Genomic DNA, 23,632 nt, shown 5'->3' on the forward strand with positions numbered 1-23,632 from the left:
AAACTCTGCATCACATGAGCGCTACAGAAACACCACTAACCAAAGATCTCTGGCTGTTCTTAGATTTTTTTTCTCCAGACCTCAAAAGTGGTTTTAAGCTTTGTTGTAGACTTAGAACATCACATGTTGTTATTTTCCTATTAAAAAGGTTGTGATTTTGAGAGAAACTGTGAAAAATGGAAACCTGGGAAAAACTCAACGAAAGTTGGGAAAATAAAACCGAATCAAGCGAAGGAGAATGCATATTTTTATAGGGAGTGAACAGCAGGCCTCCACAGGCTGGGACAGAAGAGATCACACAGATTTAAAAACAGGTTTAAACTGTAAAACCAGGGTCATGTTCAGTAGGGCACAACGTGGCAAAAAAATTACTAGAACTTATTGGACACTGTTCAGGTAGTATCTCAGTGCTCCATGGAACTTTAAATACATGTATCAACAACATGTGTGTGTGTGCAGAGTGTTTCATTTGAGTTGGGTTCCTGTGGGTGGTGGGAGGGTTTCTCGGGGTCTGTGTCTTTCAGGAATGGACAGGCCTTGTCAGCTGGGGTGTCCGCTGAGCGCCTGTCAGGAAATACACATCTCAGCTGGAGAGACGTTCACATGCATGAGTCCACTGTGTCTCTATTGAACATATTTCTTGGTCCAGGACACTCTGAGTAGCAGGTCACAATACCCACTGGACACAAACTGGTTGAATCATGTTTCCACATAAAATAAAAGAATGAAATGTAATGAGGATGAATCAATGTGGAAAACTAATCGAGTTTGCAAAAAGTCATCAATGTAAAGATTTTTTTTTTCTTAAACGTTTAACCGAAATGAAATGACGTGATTCACATTTAGTTTGATTTCATGTAGATTTCACGTTAATTGACAACTCAATTAAATGTAAATATAAATTTGATGTTTAACTGGTGTCTTGTGCCCAGCTGGTAGGGACTGAAACAGGTCATTACACATGGAGGTAGAAGGGAAGGGGAGAGGGGGAAGGGAGAGGTGGGGGGGAGTGGGACGAGAGGGAGGGGGAAGGGAGAGGTGGGGGGGAGAGGGAGGGAGAGGTGGGGGGGAGTGGGAAGGTACAGGGGGAGTGGGAAGGGAGTGGTGGAGAGGGAGAGGTGGAGAGGGAAGGGAGAGGTGGGAAGGGAGTGGTGGAGAGGGAGGGAGAGGTGGAGAGGGAGGGAGAGGTGGAGAGGGAAGGGAGAGGTGGGAAGGGAGTGGTGGAGAGGGAGGGAGAGGTGGAGAGGGAGAGGGAGGGAGAGGTGGAGAGGGAAGGGAGAGGTGGGAAGGGAGTGGTGGAGAGGGAAGGGAGAGGTGGGGGGAGAGGTGGAGAGGGAGGGAGAGGTGGAGAGGGAGAGGGAGGGAGAGGTGGGAAGGGAGAGGGGGGAGGGAGAGGTGGGAAGGGAGAGGGAGGGAGGGAGGGAGAGGGGGGGGTGGGGGGTGGGGAGGGAGAGGTGGGGAGGGAGAAGGGAGAGGTGGGGAGGGAGGGGGGGTGGGGAGGCTCGAGAGAGGGAGGGAGGAGGGGGAGGGAGAGGGGGTAAATAGTTAACCTAAAATAAGAAGTTATGTAACACTGACAGACACACACCCTGACACATACACACCCTGACAGACACACACACCAACTTTCTGAACTCTTGAGTATAGGTCATAGCATTTCATACCAGCTGCTGTTGACAAACTGAAGAGAGATAGACCACTTTAAGTGTGTAACACTCACACTCAAACACACACCATTTATCTCCACAGTAGCAAGCAAACTATGTGTATGGCTACATGTATTTGTGTTAGTGTGTGCACAACTTGTGCATTTGGGTGAGTGTGTGTGTGTGTGTGTGTGTGTGTGTCTGTCTGTGGCAAAGGTCTCTTACCTTCTGAAGCGTGATAACCAGGCCAAGGGGAGGTGAAGCCTGGGCTGTCTGTCACAGTCCTCCAGCGAATCAGGGAGCGGTACACCGCTGGTCTCCGGTAGCAAAAGACACAGTCCCGCCCCAACAATGGGACCACTCCCATAAAGAATCATAGCGGCCAATGGGATGGTTTCTCCTCTAGGACTGACCACCGCGTTGAGGATACACCCCACCCTGTAACACAGACACACCAAGCCCACACACTTCTGTCTGAAACACACACACACACACACAGTCAGGATAACTCAAACATACACATATTGCACAAACAGATACACACACATCAGGTATTACTCAAGCATGGAGATAAGATGGTATTTGACCCAGGCGAGTGTGTGAGGGCAATAGATCAGTGCTGCGTGTCTGCTGGGCTGAGATAGGTACTAGTCCTGTCATGGGGTCAGACACTTTCCATACCTGATGAGTGTAGGGAAGAGCTCGATGCCGTAGAGTAAAGAGACAAACACACTGGTCTGCATACACAGCTTCCCCACCAGGGCCAGAGCCATCACCAACCCTGGGACAGCTACACACACACACACACAGTGTTGGATCACTGGAGGTGTGGCGATGTGTTTGTGAGTGTCTGTGCCTGTGTATTTTTGTGTCTGTGCCTGTGCATGTGTGTTTACCGTAGAAACGTGATGCAAGCAGGGACAGCAGGCAGAAGGAGCCACTGAGGAGCAGGGACAGCATGCTGATTGGGCGTCTGCCACAGCGGGCCAATAGGAATGGGACGAGCAAGCAGGGTGCCTCTGATAGGCCGCTGAAGAACTGAGCCAGGAAGACATCCACCCCGAAACGCCCGACATTCAGACAGATACCGTAGTACGTCAGGGCTGACGCTAGCCTAACACACACGCATACACAGTGGGGAGAGACAGCGTCATACACAGTGTGGAGAGACAGCATCAGACACAGTGTGGAGAGACAGCATCAGACACAGTGTGGAGAGACAGCATCATACACAGTACGGAGAGACAGCATCATACACCGTGTGGAGAGACAGCATCAGACACAGTGGGGAGAGACAGCATCATACACATGGCAGAGAGACAGCATCAGACACAGGGCAGAGAGACAGCGTCATCCACAGTGAGGAGAGACAGCGTCATACACAGGGCAGAGAGACAGCGTCAGACACAGGGCAGAGAGACAGCATCAGACACCGGGCAGAGAGACAGCATCAGACACAGGGAGAGAGACAGCATCATACACAGGGCGGAGAGACAGCATCAGACACAGGGCAGAAAAACAGAGTCATACACAGGGCAGAGAGACAGCATCAGACACAGGGCGGAGAGACAGCATCAGACACAGGGCAGAGAGACAGCATCAGACACTGGGCGGAGAGACAGCATCAGACACCGGGCGGAGAGACAGCATCAGACACAGGGGGGAGAGACAGCATCAGACACAGGGGGGAGAGACAGCATCAGACACCGGGCGGAGAGACAGCATCAGACACCGGGCGGAGAGACAGCATCAGACACAGGGCGGAGAGACAGCATCAGACACCAGGCGGAGAGACAGCATCATACACAGTGTGGAGAGACAGCATCATACACAGTGTGGAGAGACAGCATCAGACACAGGGTGGAGAGACAGCATCATACACAGTGTGGAGAGACAGCATCAGACACAGGGCAGAGTGACAGCATCAGACACAGGGCAGAGAGACAGCATCAGACACAGGGCGGCGAGACAGCATCATACACAGTGTGGAGAGACAGCGTCATACACAGTGGGTAGAGACAGTGTCATACACAGTGTGGAGAGACAGCATCAGACACAGGGTGGAGAGACAGCATCATACACAGGGCAGAGAGACAGCATCAGACACAGGGGGGAGAGACAGCGTCATACACAGGGTGGAGAGACAGCATCAGACACAGGGCGGAGATACAGCATCAGATAAATGCTGTAGAACAAATGGAGTACAGAGGTAGAACCTGACAACCTCTCTTTTTTCTACACACATTCAGTGAGCTCCAAAAGTAACAATGTTGTTGTTTTATCTCTGTACTCCAGCACTTTGGATTTTAAATAATACAATGACTATGAGGTTAAAGTACACTGTCAGCTTTAATTTTAGGGTATTTTCATCGTCATTGTGTGCTAGGAATATGGAACCAAATACTAAACTTTTGACTACTTTAATACACAGAAGTGAATTCGTCCCAAGACTTTCCGTGTCCTAAAATGGAGGGACTATGTACAAAAAGTGCTGTAATTTCTAAACAGTTCACCCGATTTGGATGAAAATACCTTCAAATTAACGCTGACAGTCTGCACTTTAACGTCAGGCATTGTATAATTTCAAATCCAAAGTGCTGGTGTTACTGTCCCATAAGACAAACTATAAATGAAAATAACTGACAACCAAAACAGAATCAGGTGGATTTTAGGAGGGGTTCTCAAAGACACTCCTGTGGGTGTCCACCGAAAGTTGACTAGCAACAAGAGTCTGGGTCCTAAAAGACACCCACCATGAATGCCCATTAATTTTGCCCGACAAAACACAAACCAAAATGAACCCCTACAAACCAACTTTGAATATGGAGCTAAAAGAAAGTGCGGCAAACCAAAAAGGGGAGAACACAAGATAAAAGGCTTTGTTTTTATCACACTCAAAATGGAAGCGCTAAACCGTGGTCAAGCACTTCCAACATCTCTCAAGAACCAACTGGAGTAGTGGGCAGCTCTTAAATATCACCTGGGTTAGCACAGGTGATACACCTTCCCACTAACGAGATGGACAAGCCGGCACAGGTGAAACACCTTCCCACTAACGAGATGGACAAGCCGGCACAGGTGATACACCTTCCCACTAACGAGATGGACAAGCCGGCACAGGTGTAACACCTTCCCACTAACGAGATGGACAAGCCGGCACAGGTGAAACACCTTCCCACTAACGAGATGGACAAGCCGGCACAGGTGAAACACCTTCCCACTAACGAGATGGACAAGCCGGCACAGGTGAAACACCTTCCCACTAACGAGATGGACAAGCCGGCACAGGTGTAACACCTACTTACTAACGAGGTGACACCAATTGGTCCGCCCTACGTGATAACGCTCTACCTCAAAATATAAATGGAAAAACCAAAACCTGTTACACCGGAGTACAGAGCTAAAACAATACTTTTGGAGCTCACTGTACACACAGACTGACCCACCCAATGTAACTCATGATGACCAGGCGCAGTAGAATGGTGGGACTTCTCATGTGTCCGCAGTGGGAAAGTGTGTTTCCCTCCTGGGTTTGCGTGTCTGCCTTTGGTATGTGTGTGTCAGTCTCCAGTGTGTGTGTCTCATTGTCAGGTGTGTCTGTGTCCAGGGGAACTTGTTGCAGGTCCTTCCCCTCTGTGTCCAACAGCTGCGACAGAAACACACACAGAGACAGACAACAAACATACACAGACCTGAGTTGAGTCTAGGAACACTGATATAGTACAGACATACATTTGTATGTGTGTGTATTTGTGTGTGTGTGTGTATGTGTACCAGGTCTAGACAGCGTTTGTCCTCAGGACTGTGTCTCCTGTACTCCTCCAGAGTGTCTGTCCTCTTCTTCAGGAGCAACCAGTGAGGAGACTCAGGAATGTAGCTGAGAGAGGGAGATTCATGGCTGAGAAGTGGGAGATTCATGGCTGAGAGGGGGGGAGATTCATGGCTGAGAAGAGGGAGATTCATGGCTGAGAGGGGGGAGATTCATGGCTGAGAAGAGGGAGATTCATGGCTGTGAGGGGGAGATTCATGGCTGAGAAGAGGGAGATTCATGGCTGAGAAGGGAGAGATTCATGGCTGAGAGGGGAAAAAATTCATGGCTGAGGGGGAATTTCACTACAGGTTCACTCACACTCTCTCACCTAGTTTCAAGGGAGACTTAGGGTTGTGTGTGTTACTCACTAGTAGAGAGGCAGACAGAGGATCTGTGGTATCGCCAGTGCCAGGTGTAGCTGTGTCCACGTGTGTGTAAGGTACGCCAGTGGAGCCAGGGCCATCATACCCAGGCTGAAGGAGAAGGACAGGAGGGCCGGGGGCCAGATACGATACTTGGGAAGACTCCATTCCACACCTACACACACACACACACACACACACACACACACACACACACACACACACACAGTTAAATCCATGCCCACAGCCGCATGTCACGATGCACACACAGTTACGGTAGGGTAGACGTGTGTGTCTGTTTTCTTTACCCAGGCTGAAGCTGCAGATATTGATGCAGCAGCAGGAGACCCCGGCCAGACAGCGAAGAGTGAGGAAGAGGATGGCTTGAGGAAGGATGGCCGGCAGCAGAGCAGTCACAGAATGGACACACACACACACCAGCAGCACCACTCGCTTACCGTACCTAGTCACACACACACACACACACACACACACACACACACACACACACACACACACACACACACGTGTTACAGTGTATAATTTACTGTGTGTGTGTGTGTGTGTGTGTGTGTGTGTGTGTGTGTGTGTGTGTGTGTGTGTGTGTGTGTGTGTATATATATATATATCTATATATACTCAGCGGTGGGAAAAAGTATTTGATCCCCTGCTGATTTTGTACGTTTGCCCACTGACAAAGAAAGGATCAGTGTATAATTTTAATGGTAGGTTTATTTGAACAGTGAGAGACAGAATAAGAACAAAAAAATCCAGAAAAACGCATGTCAAAAATGTTATAAATTGATTTGCATTTTAATGAGGGAAATAAGTATTTGACCCCCTCTCAATCAGAAAGATATCTGGCTCCCAGGTGTCTTTTATACAGGTAACGAGCTGAGATTAGGAGCACACTCTTAAAGGGAGTGCTCCTAACTGCAGCTTGTTACCTGTAAAAAAGACACCTGTCCACAGAAGCAATCAATCAATCAGATTCCAAACTCTCCACCATGGCCAAGACCAAAGACCTCTCCAAGGATGTCAGGGACAAGATTGTAGACCTACACAAGGCTGGAATGGGCTACAAGACCATCGCCAAGCAGCTTGGTGAGAAGGTGACAACAGTTGGTGCAATTATTCGCAAATGGAAGAAACACAAAAGAACTGTCAATATTCCTCAGCCTGGGGCTCTATGCAAGATCTCACCTCGTGGAGTTGCAATGATCATGAGAACGGTGAGGAATCAGCCCAGAACTACACGGGAGGATCTTGTCAATGATCTCAAGGCAGCTGGGACCATAGTCACCAAGAAAACAATTGGTAACACACTACGCCGTGAAGGACTGAAATCCTGCAGAGCCTGCAAGGTCCCCCTGCTCAAGAATACATATACATGCCAGTCTGAAGTTTGCCAATGAATATCTGAATGACTCAGAGGACAACTGGTGAAAGTGTTGTGGTCAGATGAGACCAAAATGGAGCTCTTTGACATCAACTCAACTCGCCGTGTTTGGAGGAGGAGGAATGCGGCCTATGACCCCAAGAACACCATCTCCAACATCAAACATGGAGGTGGAAACATTATGCTTTGGGGGTGTTTTTCTGCTAAGGGGACAGGACAACTTCTCTGCATCAAAGGGACGATGGACGGGGCCATGTACCGTCAAATCTTGGGTGAGAATCTCCTTCCCTCAGCCAGGGCATTGAAAATGGGTCGTGGATGGATATTCCAGCATGACAATGACCCAAAACACACGGCCAAGGCAACAAAGGAGTGGCTCAAGATGAAGCACACTAAGGTCCTGGAGTGGCCTAGCCAGTCTCCAGACCTTAATCCCATAGAAAATCTGTGGAGGGAGCTGAAGGTTCGAGTTGCCATACGTCAGCCTCGAAACCTTAATGACGTGGAGAAGATCTGAAAAGAGGAGTGGGACAAAATCCCTCCTGAGATGTGCGCAAACCTGGTGGCCAACTACAAGAAACGTCTGACCTCTGTGATTGCCAACAAGGGTTTTGCCACCAAGTACTAAGTCATGTTTTGCAGAGGGCTCAAACACTTATTTCCCTCATTAAAATGCTAATCATTTGATAACATTTTTGACATGCGTTTTTCTGGATTTTTTTTGTTCTTATTCTGTCTCTCACTGTTCAAATAAACCTACTATTAAAATGATAGACTGATCATTTCTTTGTAAGTGGGCAAATAAACAAAATCAGCAGGGGATCAAATACTTTTTCCCCCCACTGTATGTACACTACCATTCAAAAGTTTGGGGTCACTTAGAAATATCCTTGTTTTTGAAAGAAAAGCACATTTTTCGTCCATCAACCTGTCTGGGCTAGGGGGCAATAATAAAAAACATACCCGATTTAAACTGGTTACTACTCTTGCCCAGAAATGAGAATATGCATATTATTAGTAGATTTGGATAGAAAACACTCAGAAGTTTGACCTCTTTGAATTAATACACTATTGTCCGGTTGGAATATTATCGCTATTTTACGAGAAAAATACCATAAAAAATGATTTTAAACAGCATTTGACATGCTGCTAAGTACGGTAATGGAACATTTTGAATTTTTTTGTCTCGAAATGCGCTCGCGCGTTACCCTTTGGATAGTGACCTGAACACACGAACAAAACGGAGGTATTTGGACATAACTATGGATTATTTGGAACAAAAACATCATTTCTTGTGGAAGTAGCAGTCCTGGGAGTGCATTCTGACGAAGATCAGCAAAGGTAATAACATTTTTCTAATACTAATTCTGAGTTTAGTGTGCCCCGAAGTTGGCAGGTGTCAAAATAGCTAGCCGTGATGGCTGAGCTATGTACTCAGAATATTGCAAAATGTGCTTACGCCGAAAAGCTATTTTAAAATCTGACATAGCGATTGCATAAAGGAGTTCTGTATCTATAATTCTTAAAATAATTGTTATGTATTTTGTCAACGTTTATGATGAGTAATTTAGTAAATTCACCGGAAGTTTTCGGTGGGGATACATTTTCTGAAAATCACACGCCAATGTAAAAAGCTGTTTTTTGATATAAATATGAACTTGATTGAACAAAACATTGTATTGTATAACATAATGTCCTAGGAGTGTCATCTGATGAAGATCATCAAAGGTTAGTGCTTAATTTAGCTGTGTTTTGGGTTTCTGTAACATATATGCTTGCTTGGAAAATGGCTGTGTGATTATTTTGGGCTATGTACTCTCCTAACATAATCTAATGTTTTGCTTTCGCTGTAAAGCCTTTTTGAAATCGGACAATGTGGTTAGATTAATGAGAGTCTTATCTTTAAAATGGTGTAACATAGTCGTATGTTTGAAAAATAGAAATTATTGCAGTTATGAGGTTTTGTATTTCGCGCCACGCTGTTCCACTGGCTGTTGAATAGAGTGGGACGGTGACGTCCCACCTAGCCCAGAGAGGATAAATTAACATCAAATTGATCAGAAATACAGTGTAGACATTGTTAATGTTGTAAATGACCATGGTATCTGGAAAGGGATGATTTTTAATGGAATATGTACATAGGCGTACAGAGGCCCATTATCAGCAACCATCATACTTGTGTTCCAATGGCACGTTGTGTTAGGTAATCTAAGTTCATAATTTTAAAAGGCTAATTGATCATTAGAAACTCCTTTGCAATTATGTTAGCACAGCTGAAAACTGTTGTTCTGATTAAAGAAGCAATAAAACTGGCCTTCTTTAAACTAGTATCTGGAACATCAGCATTTGTGGGTTCGATTACAGGCTCTAAATGGCCATAAACAAAAAACTTTCTTCTGAAACTAGTCAGTCTATTCTCGATCTGAGAAATTAAGGCTATTCCATGCGAGAAATTGCCAAGAAACTGAAGATCTCTGACAACGATGTTTACTACTCCCTTCACAGAACACTGCAAACTGGCTCTAACCAGAATAGAAAGAGGAGTGGGAGACCCCGGTGCACAACTGAGCAAGAGGACATTTACATTAGAGTGTCTAGTTTGAGAAACAGACGCCTCACAAGTCCTCAACTGGCAGCTTCATTAAATATTACCCACAAAACACCAGTCTCAACATCAACAGTGAAGAGGCGACTCCGGGATGAGGCACTGTTGCAAAGAAAAAGCCATAACTCAGACTGGCCAATGAAAATAAAAGATTAAGCTGGGCAAAAGAACACAGACACTGGACAGAGGAACTCTGCCTAGAAGGCAGGAGTTGCCTCTTCACTGTTGACGTTGAGACTGGTGTTTTGTGGGTGCGAGACCCTGTGGCTTTTAGGCCTCTCCAGGTCTCGCACCCACTTTGAAATTTGGTAGAGGATTGGTGATGATCTGGGGGGTTTTCAGCAAGGCTGGAATCGGGCAGATTTGTCTTTGTGAAGGATGCATGAATCAAGCCACATACATCCTGGAAGAAAACTTGCTTCCTTCTGCTCTAACAATGTTCCCCAACTCTGAGGATTGGTTTTTCCATCAGGACCACCAGATCATCAGGACCACCAGATCAAGACCCTGTCATGGCCAGCCCAATCTCCAGACCTGAACCCCCTTGAAAACCTCTGGAATGTGATCAAGAAGAAGATGGATGGTCACAAGCCATCAAACAAAGCCAGGAGTGTCATAAAGTCACCCATCATCAATGTGAAAGACTGGCGGAAAGCATGCCAAGACACATGAAAGATGTGATTGAAAATCAGGGTTATTCCACCAAATATTGATTTCTGAAAACATTAGTAATGTGTTGTTTAAAAATGAATATGAACTTATTTTCTTTGCATTATTCGAGGTCTGACAACACTGCATCTTAATTTATTTTGACCAATTGTCCTTTTCTGCAAATAAATGCTCTAAATGACAATGTTTTTATTTTGGAATTTGGGAGAAATGTTGTCAGTAGTTTATAGAATAAAACAAAAATGTTCATTTTACCCAAACCCATACCTATAAATAGTAAAACCAGAGAAACTGACACAATTGCAGTGGTCATATAATGATTTTACAGAGCTGTGTGTGTGTGTGTGTATAGCCTGTCAGAGAGGTGTGTTTGTGTACATACAGTGTATGTATATACAGTTGAAGTTGGAAGTTTACTTACACCTTAACCAAATACATTTGAACTCAGTTTTTCACTTCAATTCCTGACATTTAATCTGAGTAAAAATGTCCTGTCTTAAGTCAGTTAGGATCACCACTTTATTTTAAGAATGTGACATTTCAGAATAACCATAGAGAGAATGATTTATTTCTTTCATCACATTCCCAGTGGGTCAGAAGTTTACCTACACTCAATTAGTAGTTGGTAACATTGCTTAACTTGGGTCAAACGTTTCAGGTAGCCTTCCACAACATTTACATTTGAGTCATTTAGCAGACACTCTTATCCAGAGCAACTTACATTGCGTACAAAAATGTTTTTCTTCCGTACTGGTCCCCCGTGGGAATCGAACCCACAACCCTAGCGTTGCAAACACCATGCTCTACCAACTGAGCCACAAGCTTCCCACAATAAGTTGGGTGAATTTTGGCCCATTCCTCCTGACAGAGCTGGTGTAACTGAGTCAGGTTTGTAGGCCTCCTTGCTCACACACGCTTTTTCAGTTCTGCCCACACATTTTCTTTAGGATTGAGGTCAGAGCTTTGTGATGGCCACTCCAATACCTTGACTTTGTTGTCCTTAAGCCATTTTGCCACAACTTTGGAAGTATGCTTGGGGGTCATTGTTCATTTGGAAGACCCATTTGCGACCAAGCTTTAACTTCCAGACTGATTTCTTGAGATGTTGCTTCAATATATCAACATAATTTTCCTCCCTCATGATACCATCTATTTTATAAAGTGCACTGATCCCTCTTGCAGCATGCACCCCCACAGTTGTGCAGTTGCAAACCGTAGTCTGGCTTTTTTATGGCGGTTTTGGAGCAGTGGCTTTATCCTTGCTGAGCGGCCTTTCAGGTTATGTCGATATAGGACTCAATGTACTGTGGATATAGATACTTTTGTACCTGTTTCCTCCAGCATCTTCACAAGGTCCTTTGCTGTTTTTCTGGTATTGATTTGCACTTTTTCGCACCAATGTACATTCATCTCTAGGAGACAGAATGCGTCTCCTTCCTGAGCGGTATGACGGCTGCGTGGTCCCATAGTGTTTATACTTGCGTACTATTGTTTGTACAGATGAACGTGGTACCTTCAGGCGTTTGGAAATTGCTACCAAAGATGAACCAGACTTGTGGAGGTCTACAATTTTTTGTCTGAGGTCTTGGCTGAATTCTTTTGATTTTCCCATGATGTCAAGCAAAGAGGCACTGAGTTTGAAGGTAGGCCTTTAAATACATCCACAGGTACACCTCCAATTGACTCAAATGATGTCAATTAGCCTATCAGAAGCTTCTAAAGCCATGACATCATTTTCTGGAATTTTCCAAGCTGTTTACTTAGTGTATGTAAACTTCTGACCCACTGGAATTGTGATACAGTGAATTATAAGTAAAATAATCTGTCTGTGAACAATTGTTGGAAAAATTACTTGTGTCATGTACAAAGTAGATGTCCTGACCGACTTGCCAGAACTATAGTTTGTTAACGAGAAATGTGTGGAGTGGTTGAAAAATGAGTTTTAATGACTCCACCCTAAGTGTATGTAAACTTCCGACTTCAACTGTATATGTACTGAGTGTGTGTGTATGTACAGTGTATGTATGTCACCTGTCAGAGAGGGCTCCTCCAAAGAGAGATCCCAGCAGAAGGCCAGTCATGTACATGGTCTGACTGTACGACAACACCACTGGATCTATACACACTGTGCCCTGTAACACAAACGCACACGCACGCACGCACTGATGTTTGTGCTAGATCATTTTCTAGTAATCTAGCTGCAGCCCTAACTATTTATTACCACACACACCTGATTGTGAAATGACTTGTTTTACTGGTTCAGCCATAGTAGTACTCAGGATCAGCCATAGTAGTACTCAGGGTCAGCCATAGTAGTACTCAGGGTCAGCCATAGTAGTACTCAGGGTCAGCCATAGTAGTCCTCAGGGTCAGCCATAGTAGTACTCAGGGTCAGCCATAGTAGTACTCAGGGTCAGCCATAGTAGTGCTCAGGATCAGCCATAGTAGTACTCAGGATCAGCCATAGTAGTACTCAGGGTCAACCATAGTAGTGCTCAGGATCAGCCATAGTAGTACTCAGGATCAGCCATAGTAGTACTCAGGGTCAGCCATAGTAGCACTCAGGGTCAGCCATAGTAGTACTCAGGGTCAACCATAGTAGTACTCAGGGTCAACCATAGTAGTGCTCAGGATCAGCCATAGTAGTACTCAGGATCAGCCATAGTAGCACTCAGGGTCAGCCATAGTAGTACTCAGGGTCAGCTATAGTAGTACTCAGGGTCAACCATAGTAGTGCTCAGGATCAGCCATAGTAGTACTCAGGATCAGCCATAGTAGTACTCAGGGTCAGCCATAGTAGTCCTCAGGGTCAGCCATAGTAGTACTCAGGGTCAGCCATAGTAGTACTCAGGGTCAGCTATAGTAGTACTCAGGGTCAGACCTGATAGTCATGGTAGCCCTGATAGCCCTAGTAGCCATGGTAGCCCTGATAGCCCTAGTAGTCATGGTAGCCCTGATAGCCCTAGTAGTCATGGTAGCCCTGATAGCCCTAGTAGTCATGGTAGCCCTGATAGCCCTAGTAGTCATGGTAGCCCTGATAGCCCTAGTAGTCATGGTAGCCCTGATAGCCCTAGTAGCCATGGTAGCCCTGATAGCCCTAGTAGTCATGGTAGCCCTGATAGCCCTAGTAGCCATGGTAGCCCTGATAGCCCTAGTAGTCAAGGTAGCCCTGATAGCCCTAGTAGTCATGGTAGCCCTGATAGCCCTAGTAGTCATGGTAGCCCTGATAGCCCTAGTAGCCATGGTAGCCCTGATAGCCCTAGTAGTCATGGTAGCCCTGATAGCCCTAGTAGTCATGGTAGCCCTGATAGCCCTAGTAGCCAAGGTAGCAATGGGAGCCCTGGGAGCCCTGGGAGCCCTGGGAACCAATTGTAGCCATGGGAGCCGAGGTAGCCCTGGTAGCCTCTTTCACCCCAGCTGCCCAACAAACCCTGATTCAGATGACCATCCTACCCATGCTAGATTACGGAGATGTAATTTATAGATCGGCAGGTAAGGGTGCTCCCACTGGTTGATGCTTATTTCTAAAACTCTCTTAGGCCTCACTCCCCCCTATATGAGATATCTACTGCAGCCCCCATCCTCCACATACAACACCTGTTCTGCCAGTCACATTCTGTTAAAGGTCCCCAAAGCACACACATCCCTGGGTTGCTCGTCTTTTCAGTTCGCTGCAGCCGGCGACTGGAATGAGCTGCAACAAACACTCAAACTGGACAGTTTTATCTCAATCTCTTCATTCAAAAACTCAATCATGGACACTCTTACTGACAGTTGTGGCTGCTTTGTGTGATGTATTGTTGTCTCTACCTTTTTGCCCTTTGTGCTGTTGTCTGTGCCCAATAATGTTTGTACCATGTTTTGTTCCGCTACCATGTTGTTTTACTGCCATGTTGTGCTGCTGCCATGTTGTTGTCATGTTGTGTTGCTACCATGTTGTTGTCATGTTGTGTTGCTACCATGTTGTTGTCATGTTGTGTTGCTACCATGCTGTGTTGTCATGTGTTGCTGCCATGCTATGTTGTTGTCGTAGGTCTCTCTTTATGTAGTGTTGAGTTGTCTCTCTTGTTGTGATGTGTGTTTTGTCCTATATTTTCATTGAATTTATTTTTATTTTTAATCCCAGCCCTCGTCCCCGCATGTGTCCTTTTGCCTTTTGGTAGGCCGTCATTGTAAATACGTTTTTGGTCTTAACTGACTTTAGTTAAATAAAGTTTAAATAAATAAAATAATGGATTTATGAGTGTATCTCTTCAGCCTGTGTGACATAGGTGTGAAATCTGACACCACTCGACTCTGGGATGTCCCTCCTACCATTTCATTCGCTCTTCCGACTGTCTATCAACTCCTGGCTAAACCCTACATCACAGCCACTGACAAAGTACGGGACTCTTCACTTCAATACAAAGTGATTTTCGTAGTAGGTTAGGAGAGCATTTTCACTAACCCTAACCATTTCCCTAACCTTAACCTCAGTCTCCTAACCTGCAATGCTAATTCTCCTAACCTGCTATGAAAAAGTCACTGATGTATCGAAGTGGAGTTTCCTGACAAAAAAGCACATGCTTGCAATCCTTACATCATAGCGCAACAGGCTAGATTCGTTGTTCTAGCACAGGTATTCACAAACTGGCGTACGCGTACCCTCAGGGGTACGCACAATAAATGTGATTCACATTTAAAAAATATATATATATATTTTTTTTAAAGTTAAAAACAGTGTAATGAGTGCGCTGAGAGTCGGGAAGCAAGTTCGCGTCGGCCTTGTCAGACTCGTTAAAGGGAAAAAAAGGATTCTGCCAGTCCGTGGTGATTAATCACAGTCCTGATGTCCAGAAGTTATTTTCGGTCATAAGAGATGGTAGCGGCAACGTTATGTACAAAATAATTTTAAAAAGAAGATACAAACAACGCAAATAAACAAACGAAAAAACAATCGGTTGGGGGCAGTAAAACGTCTGCCTTCTTCCCTGGACTCAGAGTATTCTGCCTCGTTAAATCGAGCTGACACTGATGCCTTCTTCCCTGGACTGCGCTCAGAGTATCCTGCCTCGTTAAATCGAGCTGACACTGATGCCTTCTTCCCTGGACTGCGCTCAGAGTATCCTGCCTCGTTAAATCGAGCTGACACTGATGCCTTCTTCCCTGGACTGCGCTCAGAGTATCCTGCCTCGTTAAATCGAGCTGACACTGATGCCTTCTTCCCTGGACTGCGCTCAGAGTATCCTGCCTCGTTAAATCGAGCTGACACTGATGCCTTCTTCCCTGGACTGCGCTCAGAGCATCCTGCCTCGTTAAATCGAGCTGACACTGATGCCTTCTTCCCTGGACTGCGCTCAGAGTATCCTGCCTCGTTAAATCGAGCTGTTAAGACACTGATGCCTTCTTCCCTGGACTGCGCTCAGAGTATCCTGCCTCGTTAAATCGAGCTGGTAAGACACTGATGCCTTCTTCCCTGGACTGCGCTCAGAGTATCCTGCCTCGTTAAATCGAGCTGACACTGATGCCTTCTTCCCTGGACTGCGCTCAGAGTATCCTGCCTCGTTAAATCGAGCTGACACTGATGCCTTCTTCCCTGGACTGCGCTCAGAGTATCCTGCCTCGTTATATCGAGCTGACACTGATGCCTTCTTCCCTGGACTGCGCTCAGAGTATCCTGCCTCGTTAAATCGAGCTGTTAAGACACTGATGCCTTCTTCCCTGGACTGCGCTCAGAGTATCCTGCCTCGTTAAATCGAGCTGACACTGATGCCTTCTTCCCTGGACTGCGCTCAGAGTATCCTGCCTCGTTAAATCGAGCTGGTAAGACACTGATGCCTTCTTCCCTGGACTGCGCTCAGAGTATCCTGCCTCGTTAAATCGAGCTGACACTGATGCCTTCTTCCCTGGACTGCGCTCAGAGTATCCTGCCTCGTTAAATCGAGCTGACACTGATGCCTTCTTCCCTGGACTGCGCTCAGAGTATCCTGCCTCGTTATATCGAGCTGACACTGATGCCTTCTTCCCTGGACTGCGCTCAGAGTATCCTGCCTCGTTAAATCGAGCTGTTAAGACACTGATGCCTTCTTCCCTGGACTGCGCTCAGAGTATCCTGCCTCGTTAAATCGAGCTGACACTGATGCCTTCTTCCCTGGACTGCGCTCAGAGTATCCTGCCTCGTTAAATCGAGCTGACACTGATGCCTTCTTCCCTGGACTGCGCTCAGAGTATCCTGCCTCGTTAAATCGAGCTGACACTGATGCCTTCTTCCCTGGACTGCGCTCAGAGTATCCTGCCTCGTTAAATCGAGCTGACACTGATGCCTTCTTCCCTGGACTGCGCTCAGAGTATCCTGCCTCGTTAAATCGAGCTGACACTGATGCCTTCTTCCCTGGACTGCGCTCAGAGTATCCTGCCTCGTTAAATCGAGCTGACACTGATGCCTTCTTCCCTGGACTGCGCTCAGAGTATCCTGCCTCGTTAAATCGAGCCGACACTGATGCCTTCTTCCCTGGACTGCGCTCAGAGTATCCTGCCTCGTTAAATCGAGCCGACACTGATGCCTTCTTCCCTGGACTGTGCTCAGAGTATCCTGCCTCGTTAAATTGAGCTGACACTGATGCCTTCTTCCCTGGACTGCTCTCAGAGTATCCTGCCTCGTTAAATCGAGCTGACACTGATGCCTTCTTCCCTGGACTGCGCTCAGAGTATCCTGCCTCGTTAAATCGAGCTGACACTGATGCCTTCTTCCCTGGACTGCGCTCAGAGTATCCTGCCTCGTTAAATCGAGCTGACACTGATGCCTTCTTCCCTGGACTGCACTCAGAGTATCCTGCCTCGTTAAATCGAGCTGTTAAGACACTGATGCCCTCTGCAACCACGTACCTATGTGAGAGTGGATTCTCGGCCCTCACTAGCATGAAAACTAAATACAGGCACAGACTGTGTGTGGAAAAGGATTTATGACTGAGACTCTCTCCAATACAACCCGACATTGCAGAGTTATGTGCATCCTTTCAAGCACACCCTTCTCATTAACCTGTGGTAAGTTATTCACAATTTTCTAAGAACAAATAAGGTTTCATATGTAAGATGGTTAAATAAAGAGCAAAATGATTGATTATTATAATATTATTATTTGTTCCCTGGTCCTATAAGAGCTCTTTGTCACTTCCCACGAGCCGGGTTGTGACAAAAACTCACACTCATTCTTATGTTTAATAAATGTATAGTAAAGCGTGGGTGGCAGGTAGCTTAGTGGTTGGACAAGTAACCGTTGGACTAGTAACCGCAAGGTTGCAAGATCGAATCCCCGAGCTGACAAGGTAAATATCTGTCATTCTGCCCCCCCTTCACTGTTCCCAGGCTTTCATTGAAAATAAGAATTTGTTCTTAACTGGCTTGCCTAGTTAAATAAAGGTTAAATAAAAAAATAAAAAGCGTGTGTGTGGCAGGCTTGATGGAAAAAATTATGATCTTATAAAACAACATTTGAGAGTGCGCTGACCCTGGTGCTAGAGGGGGTACGCAGTTGGAGGTTGAAAGATCTTTTGTCGAGATCACGAGATAATCAAAAGTACCACACATCATTCAATAATTTGTTCAGATGCACGAAAACCACTTCATCAAGGAGCCCTGTGGCGGCATTGAGCGCAATGCGGAGCATTTAAGCACCAAACAATGCCTGACAGGCAGCCCTGTCTCCCAAGCTGCGTGCCGCCCCAAAGACCACAGCCAATCGCATGCAAGGAACAATGCAGCTAACTTTGCTGGTCTTGTGAGCTAGCTAGTTAGCTACGTAGTCGTGTTAGCTAGCTAGCTAACTAGCAAGCTAGCTTGTTATCTGTGCTGATTGTTAGCTTGCACAACTGATATGTGCATAATTATAAGGGATACTTCATGTGGATAATATTTACATTTACAGGGGGTGAGCTCTATTCCTGGCTGCTATAGAATCTGATCTAGTTCTGAGGCTGCTATAGAATCTGATCTAGTTCTGAGGCTGCTATTGAATCTGATCTAGTTCTGAGGCTGCTATTGAATCTGATCTAGTTCTGAGGCTGCTATAGAATCTGATCTAGTTCTGAGGCTGCTATAGAATCTGATCTAGTTCTGAGGCTGCTATAGAATCTGATCTAGTTCTGAGGCTGCTATAGAATCTGATCTAGTTCTGAGGCTGCTATTGAATCTGATCTAGTTCTGAGACTGCTATTGAGCTCACTCACTGTAAATGTAAATATTATCCCTAAAACATCCATAAACATGAAGTGTCCCTTACAAGTATACACATATCAGTTGTGCAACCTAACAACCAGCATGTACTGTAACAAGCTAGCTAGCAAACCATACTAGCCAAGTTACAGTGCCTTCAGAAAGTATTCACACCCCTTTGTTGTGTTACAGCCTGCGTGGAATTATGTTTTTATTTTAACAAATTATTAAAAAATGAAAAGCTGAAATGTCTTGAGTAAATAAGTATTCAACCCCTTTGTTATTTTTCTTTATTTTATTTAACCTTTATTTAACAAGGCAAGTCAGTTAAGGAACGGTGTCCCATCCATGGGATGGTTGAGCTAACGTAGACTAATACAATTAGCATGAGGTTGTAAGTAACAAGAAGATTTGCCAGGACATAGACATATCTGATATTGGCAGAAAGCTTAAATTCTTGTTAATCTAACTGCACTGTCCAATTTACAGTAGCTATTACAGTGAAATAATACCATGCTATTGTTTGAGGAGAGTGCACCATTTTGAACATGAAAAGTTATTAATATACAAATTAGGCACATTTGGGCAGTCTTGATGCAAGATTTTGAACAGAAATGCAATGGTTCATTTGATCAGTCTAAACCTTTGCACATACACTGCTGCCATCTAGTGGCCAAAACCTAAATTGCACCTGGGCTGGAATAATAGATTATGGCCTTTCTCTTGCATTTCAAAGATGATGGTACAAAAAAATACAGAAGAACGGTTGGTTTTTTCTTTGTATTATCTTTTACCAGATCTATGGCGTTATATTCTCCTACATTCTTTTCACATTTCCACAAACTTCAAAGTGTTTCCTTTCAAATGGTACCAAGAATATGCATATCCTTGCTTCAGGGCCTGAGCTACTAGCAGTTAGATTTGGGAATGTCATTTCAGGCGAAAATTGAGAAAAAAAGGGGCAGATCCTGAGCAAATTATTATTTACAATGATGGCCTACCGGGGAACAGTGGCAAAACTGCCTTGTTCAGGGGCAGAACGACAGATGTTTACCTTGTCAGCTCAGGAATTTGATCAAGCAACCTTTTGGTTACTGTTCCAATGCTCTAACCACTAGGCTACCTACCTCATCGCAGTACTCCACACATACAATGATCTGTTAGGTCCCTCAGTCGAGCAGTGCATTTCAAACACAGATTCAACCACACAAACCAGGGAAATATTCCAACGTCTTGCAAACGAGGGCACCTATTGGTAGATAAAAAAAAAAGCAGACATCGAATATCCCTTTGAACATGGTGAAGTTATTAATTACACTTTGGATGGTGTATCAATATACCCAGTCACTACAAAGATACAGGCGTCCTTCCTAACTCAGTTGCCAGAGAGGAAGGCAACCACTCAAGGATTTCACCATGAGGTCAATGGTGACTTAACAGTTACAGAGTTTAATGGCTGGTATAGGAAAAAACTGAGGAGGGATGAACAGTAGTAATTTCACAATACTAACCTAATTGACAGGGAAAAGAAGGAAGCCTGTGCAGAATAAAAATATTCCAAAACATGCATCCTGTTTGCAACAAGGCACTAAAGTAATACTGCAAAAATGTGGCAAAGCAATTAACATTTTGTCCTGAATAGAAAGTGTTATGTTTAGGGGAAATCCAATACAACACATTACTGAGTACCACTCAGACTTCATCATGTAATGGGTATCCTTGTAATCGTTAAAGACTGGGGAGTTTTTCAGAATAAAAAAGAAACAAAATAGAGCTAAGCACAGGCAAAATCCTAGAAGAAAAACCTGGTTCAGTCTGCTTTCCACCAGACACTGGGAGATTAATTCACCTTTCAGCAGAAGAATAACCTAAAACAAATTAATTCATTAATTTATAATTGGTGGCATTGGATAGAAAACACTCTGAAGTTTGTAAAACTGTTAAACTAATGTCTGTGAGTATAACAGAACTGATATGGCAGGCAAAAACCCGAGGAGAATCCATCCGGAATAAAAAAAAATTTGAGGTCACAGTCCATTCAAATGCTTGTCTAATGGCTATTCAAAGGAATTCCTCCCAGATTGCAGTTCCTATGACTTCCACTAGATGTCAACAGTCTTTAGAAAGGGTTTCAGGCTTGTTTTTGGACAAATTAATTATTAGTTGTAGTTTTTCAAGGTGGTTCTCATTTGGACTGTAGTCTTGTGGCGCGTGTGGATGAGGGAGCGCACCTCGTTATTTATCTCCGGTATTGAACATACTACATTCCGTCTTAAATTGTATCGTTTATTTACATATTAGGGTACCTGAGGATTGATTAGAAACGTTGTTTGACTTGTTTGGACGAAGTTTATTGGTAACTTTTCGGATTCGTTTGTCTGCATGTTGAACGAGTGGAATGGGTGGATTACTGAATCAAACGCGCCAAATAAACTGACTTTTTTGGGGATATAAAGAAGGACTTTATCAAACAAAACGACCATTTGTTGTGTAGCTGGGACCCTTGGGATTGCAAACAGAGGAAGATCTTCAAAAGTAAGTGATTTATTTTATCGCTATTTCTGATTTTTGTGACACCTCTGCTGGTTTGGAAAATGTTTTTAATGCTGGTGTATGCGGGGCTCTGTCCTCAGATAATCGCAAGGTATGTTTTCGCCGTAAAGCCTTTTTGAAATCTGACAAAGCGGTTGGATTAACAAGAAGTTAAGCTTTTAAACGATGTAAGACACTTGTATTTTCATGAATGTTTAATATTACGATTTTTGTATTTTGAATTTCGTGCTCTACAATTTCACCGGATGTTGTCGAGGTGGGTCACTAGCGTCCCACCTAGCCCAAAGAGGGTATTACAAATAAGACAGTGAATGTTACTGAGTGACTGAGTTACAAGACCTAGAAATGGTTGTCTAGCAATGATCAACAACCAATTTGACAGAGCTTGAAGAATTTTGAAAAGAATAATGGGCAAATGTTGCACAGTCCTGGTATGGAAAGCTCTTAGATACTTACCCAGAAAGACTCACAGCTGTAATTGCTGCCAAAAGTGCTTCTACAAAGTATTGACTCAGGGGTGTGAATACTTATGTAAATTAGATATTGCTGTATTTAATTTTCAATACATTTGCAAATATTTCTAAAAACTTGTTTTCACTTTTTCATCATGGGGTTTTGTGTGTAGATGGGTGAGAAAATCCAGTCAAAGTGTATCAATACCTTTTGACAGCACTGTAGCTGCGTTGTTGCTTGCATGTAGCTGGTGTCTTGGGGGTGGCATACAGTCTGGGAAACTGTGCTGCCTGTCGGGCTTCGTTCAGGGCTTAAATGCCCCAAGACCTCTTGGCTCAAGATAAGGGACATTTAACTTTCTAACATTCTAACTTATAAAACTGATAATGAGCTCCAAACACAAATGAAAGCATGATGTTAACGTGAAACGTCTCTTAGAGTAGCAATCAGTGAAAAGGTTCTGGTTCTGATCCACCGTGGGCTCAATCGTCAATGCATCCACTCCTATTTATAGACTTTATCTCGTGATCTCGACAAAAACCATTTTTGTTATGTTGATAATGATCATGAGATAAACAAGGGATTTTTTTTTCCTCTTCATATGTCCTCTCTGGACCAGACCCAGCTGCTATCGCCTTCGTGTCAATGGGAGACACTACTGCTCAGGTAAACCGGTCTGGAACGGACGATTGTTTTCAATTGTAAAAGGCCTGAGTGAACTATCTTCATTGTCTAGGCCCCTTGCTTTTTTCAGTCTTTACTAACGACATGCCACTGGCCTTAATTAAAGCCAGTGTGTCTATGTATATGGATGACTCAACACTATACACGTCAGCTACCACAGCGACTGAAATTACTGCAACACTTAACAGTTGCAGTCAGTTTCAGAGCGGGTGGCAAGGAATAAGTTAGCCCTAAATATTTCTAAAACTAAAAGCATTGTATTTGGAACAAATCATTCACTAAACCCTAAACCTCAACTAAATATTGTAGTAAATAATGTGGAAATTGAGCAAGTTGAGGTGACTAAAATGCTTGGAGTAAACCCTGGATTGTAAACTATGATGGTCAAAACATATTGATACAACAATAGCTAAAATAGGGAGAAGTCTGTCCATAATAAAGCACTGCTTTGCCTTCTTAGCAACATTATCGACAAGGCAGGTACTACAGGCCCTAGCTCTGTCACACCTTGACTACTGTTCAGTCGTGTGGTAAGGTGCCGCAAAAAAGGACTACGGAAAATTGCAATTGTCTCAGAACAGGGCAGCACGACTGGCCCTTGGATGTATATAGAGAGCTAATATTAATAATATGCATGTCAGTCTCTCCTGGCTGAAAGTGGAGGAAAGGTTGATTTTATCACTACTTGTATTTGTGAGATGTTGAATGCACCGAGCTGTCTGTTTGAACTGCTGGCGAACAGCTCGGACACCCATGCATACCCCACAAGACATACCACCAAGGGTCTCTTCACAGTCTCCAAGTCCAGAACAGACTATGGGAGGCACACAGTACTATATAGAGCCATGACTACATGGAACTCTATTCCACATCAGGTAACTGATGCAGCAGTAGAATCAAATTTTAAAACAGATACAAATACACCTTATGGAACAGCGGGGACTGTGAAGAGACACACACAAGCACAGACACACACACAGGCCCAGACACACATACAAATGATAAGACACACACTCTACACATATACACATGGATGTTGTATTGTAAATATGTGATAGTAGAGTAGTGGCCTGAGGGAACACACTAAATGTATTGTAGATATGTGATAGTGGAGTAGTGGCCTGAGGGATCACACTAAATGTATTGTAGATATGTGATAGTAGAGTAGTGGCCCGAGGGAACACACTAAATGTATTGTAGATATGTGATAGTAGAGTAGTGGCCTGAGGGAACACACTAAATGTATTGTAGATATGTGAT

General features: G+C 44.5%; 1 protein-coding gene across 6 annotated transcripts in view; it reads right to left on the reverse strand.

Annotated features, from left to right (window-relative positions):
• Positions 1–23,632, reverse strand: part of si:dkey-190l8.2 (solute carrier family 22 member 13) — a 30,874-nt gene that overhangs the window by 5,981 nt on the left and 1,261 nt on the right. For 2 of the 6 annotated variants that reach the window (XM_014198409.3, XM_014198272.3), the window contains exons 2-9: positions 19,810–19,931; positions 6,128–6,282; positions 5,826–5,994; positions 5,421–5,523; positions 5,093–5,292; positions 2,543–2,760; positions 2,328–2,436; positions 1,872–2,120 (exon numbers count right to left, since the gene is read on the reverse strand). In XM_014198409.3, coding sequence (XP_014053884.3) covers positions 1,872–2,120; positions 2,328–2,436; positions 2,543–2,760; positions 5,093–5,292; positions 5,421–5,523; positions 5,826–5,994; positions 6,128–6,282; positions 19,810–19,931 — 1,325 coding nt within the window. Of the gene's footprint in view, positions 1–230; positions 691–1,871; positions 2,121–2,327; positions 2,437–2,542; positions 2,761–5,092; positions 5,293–5,420; positions 5,524–5,825; positions 5,995–6,127; positions 6,283–12,523; positions 12,625–19,809; positions 19,932–23,632 lie in introns of those variants that run through there. The other 4 variants (XM_014198043.3, XM_014198343.3, XM_045710755.2 and 1 more) reach the window with 4 other exon arrangements.

Source organism: Salmo salar, chromosome 01 (assembly GCF_965601325.2).
Source record: "Salmo salar chromosome 01, fSalSal1, whole genome shotgun sequence".
Classification (NCBI taxonomy): domain Eukaryota; kingdom Metazoa; phylum Chordata; class Actinopteri; order Salmoniformes; family Salmonidae; genus Salmo; species Salmo salar.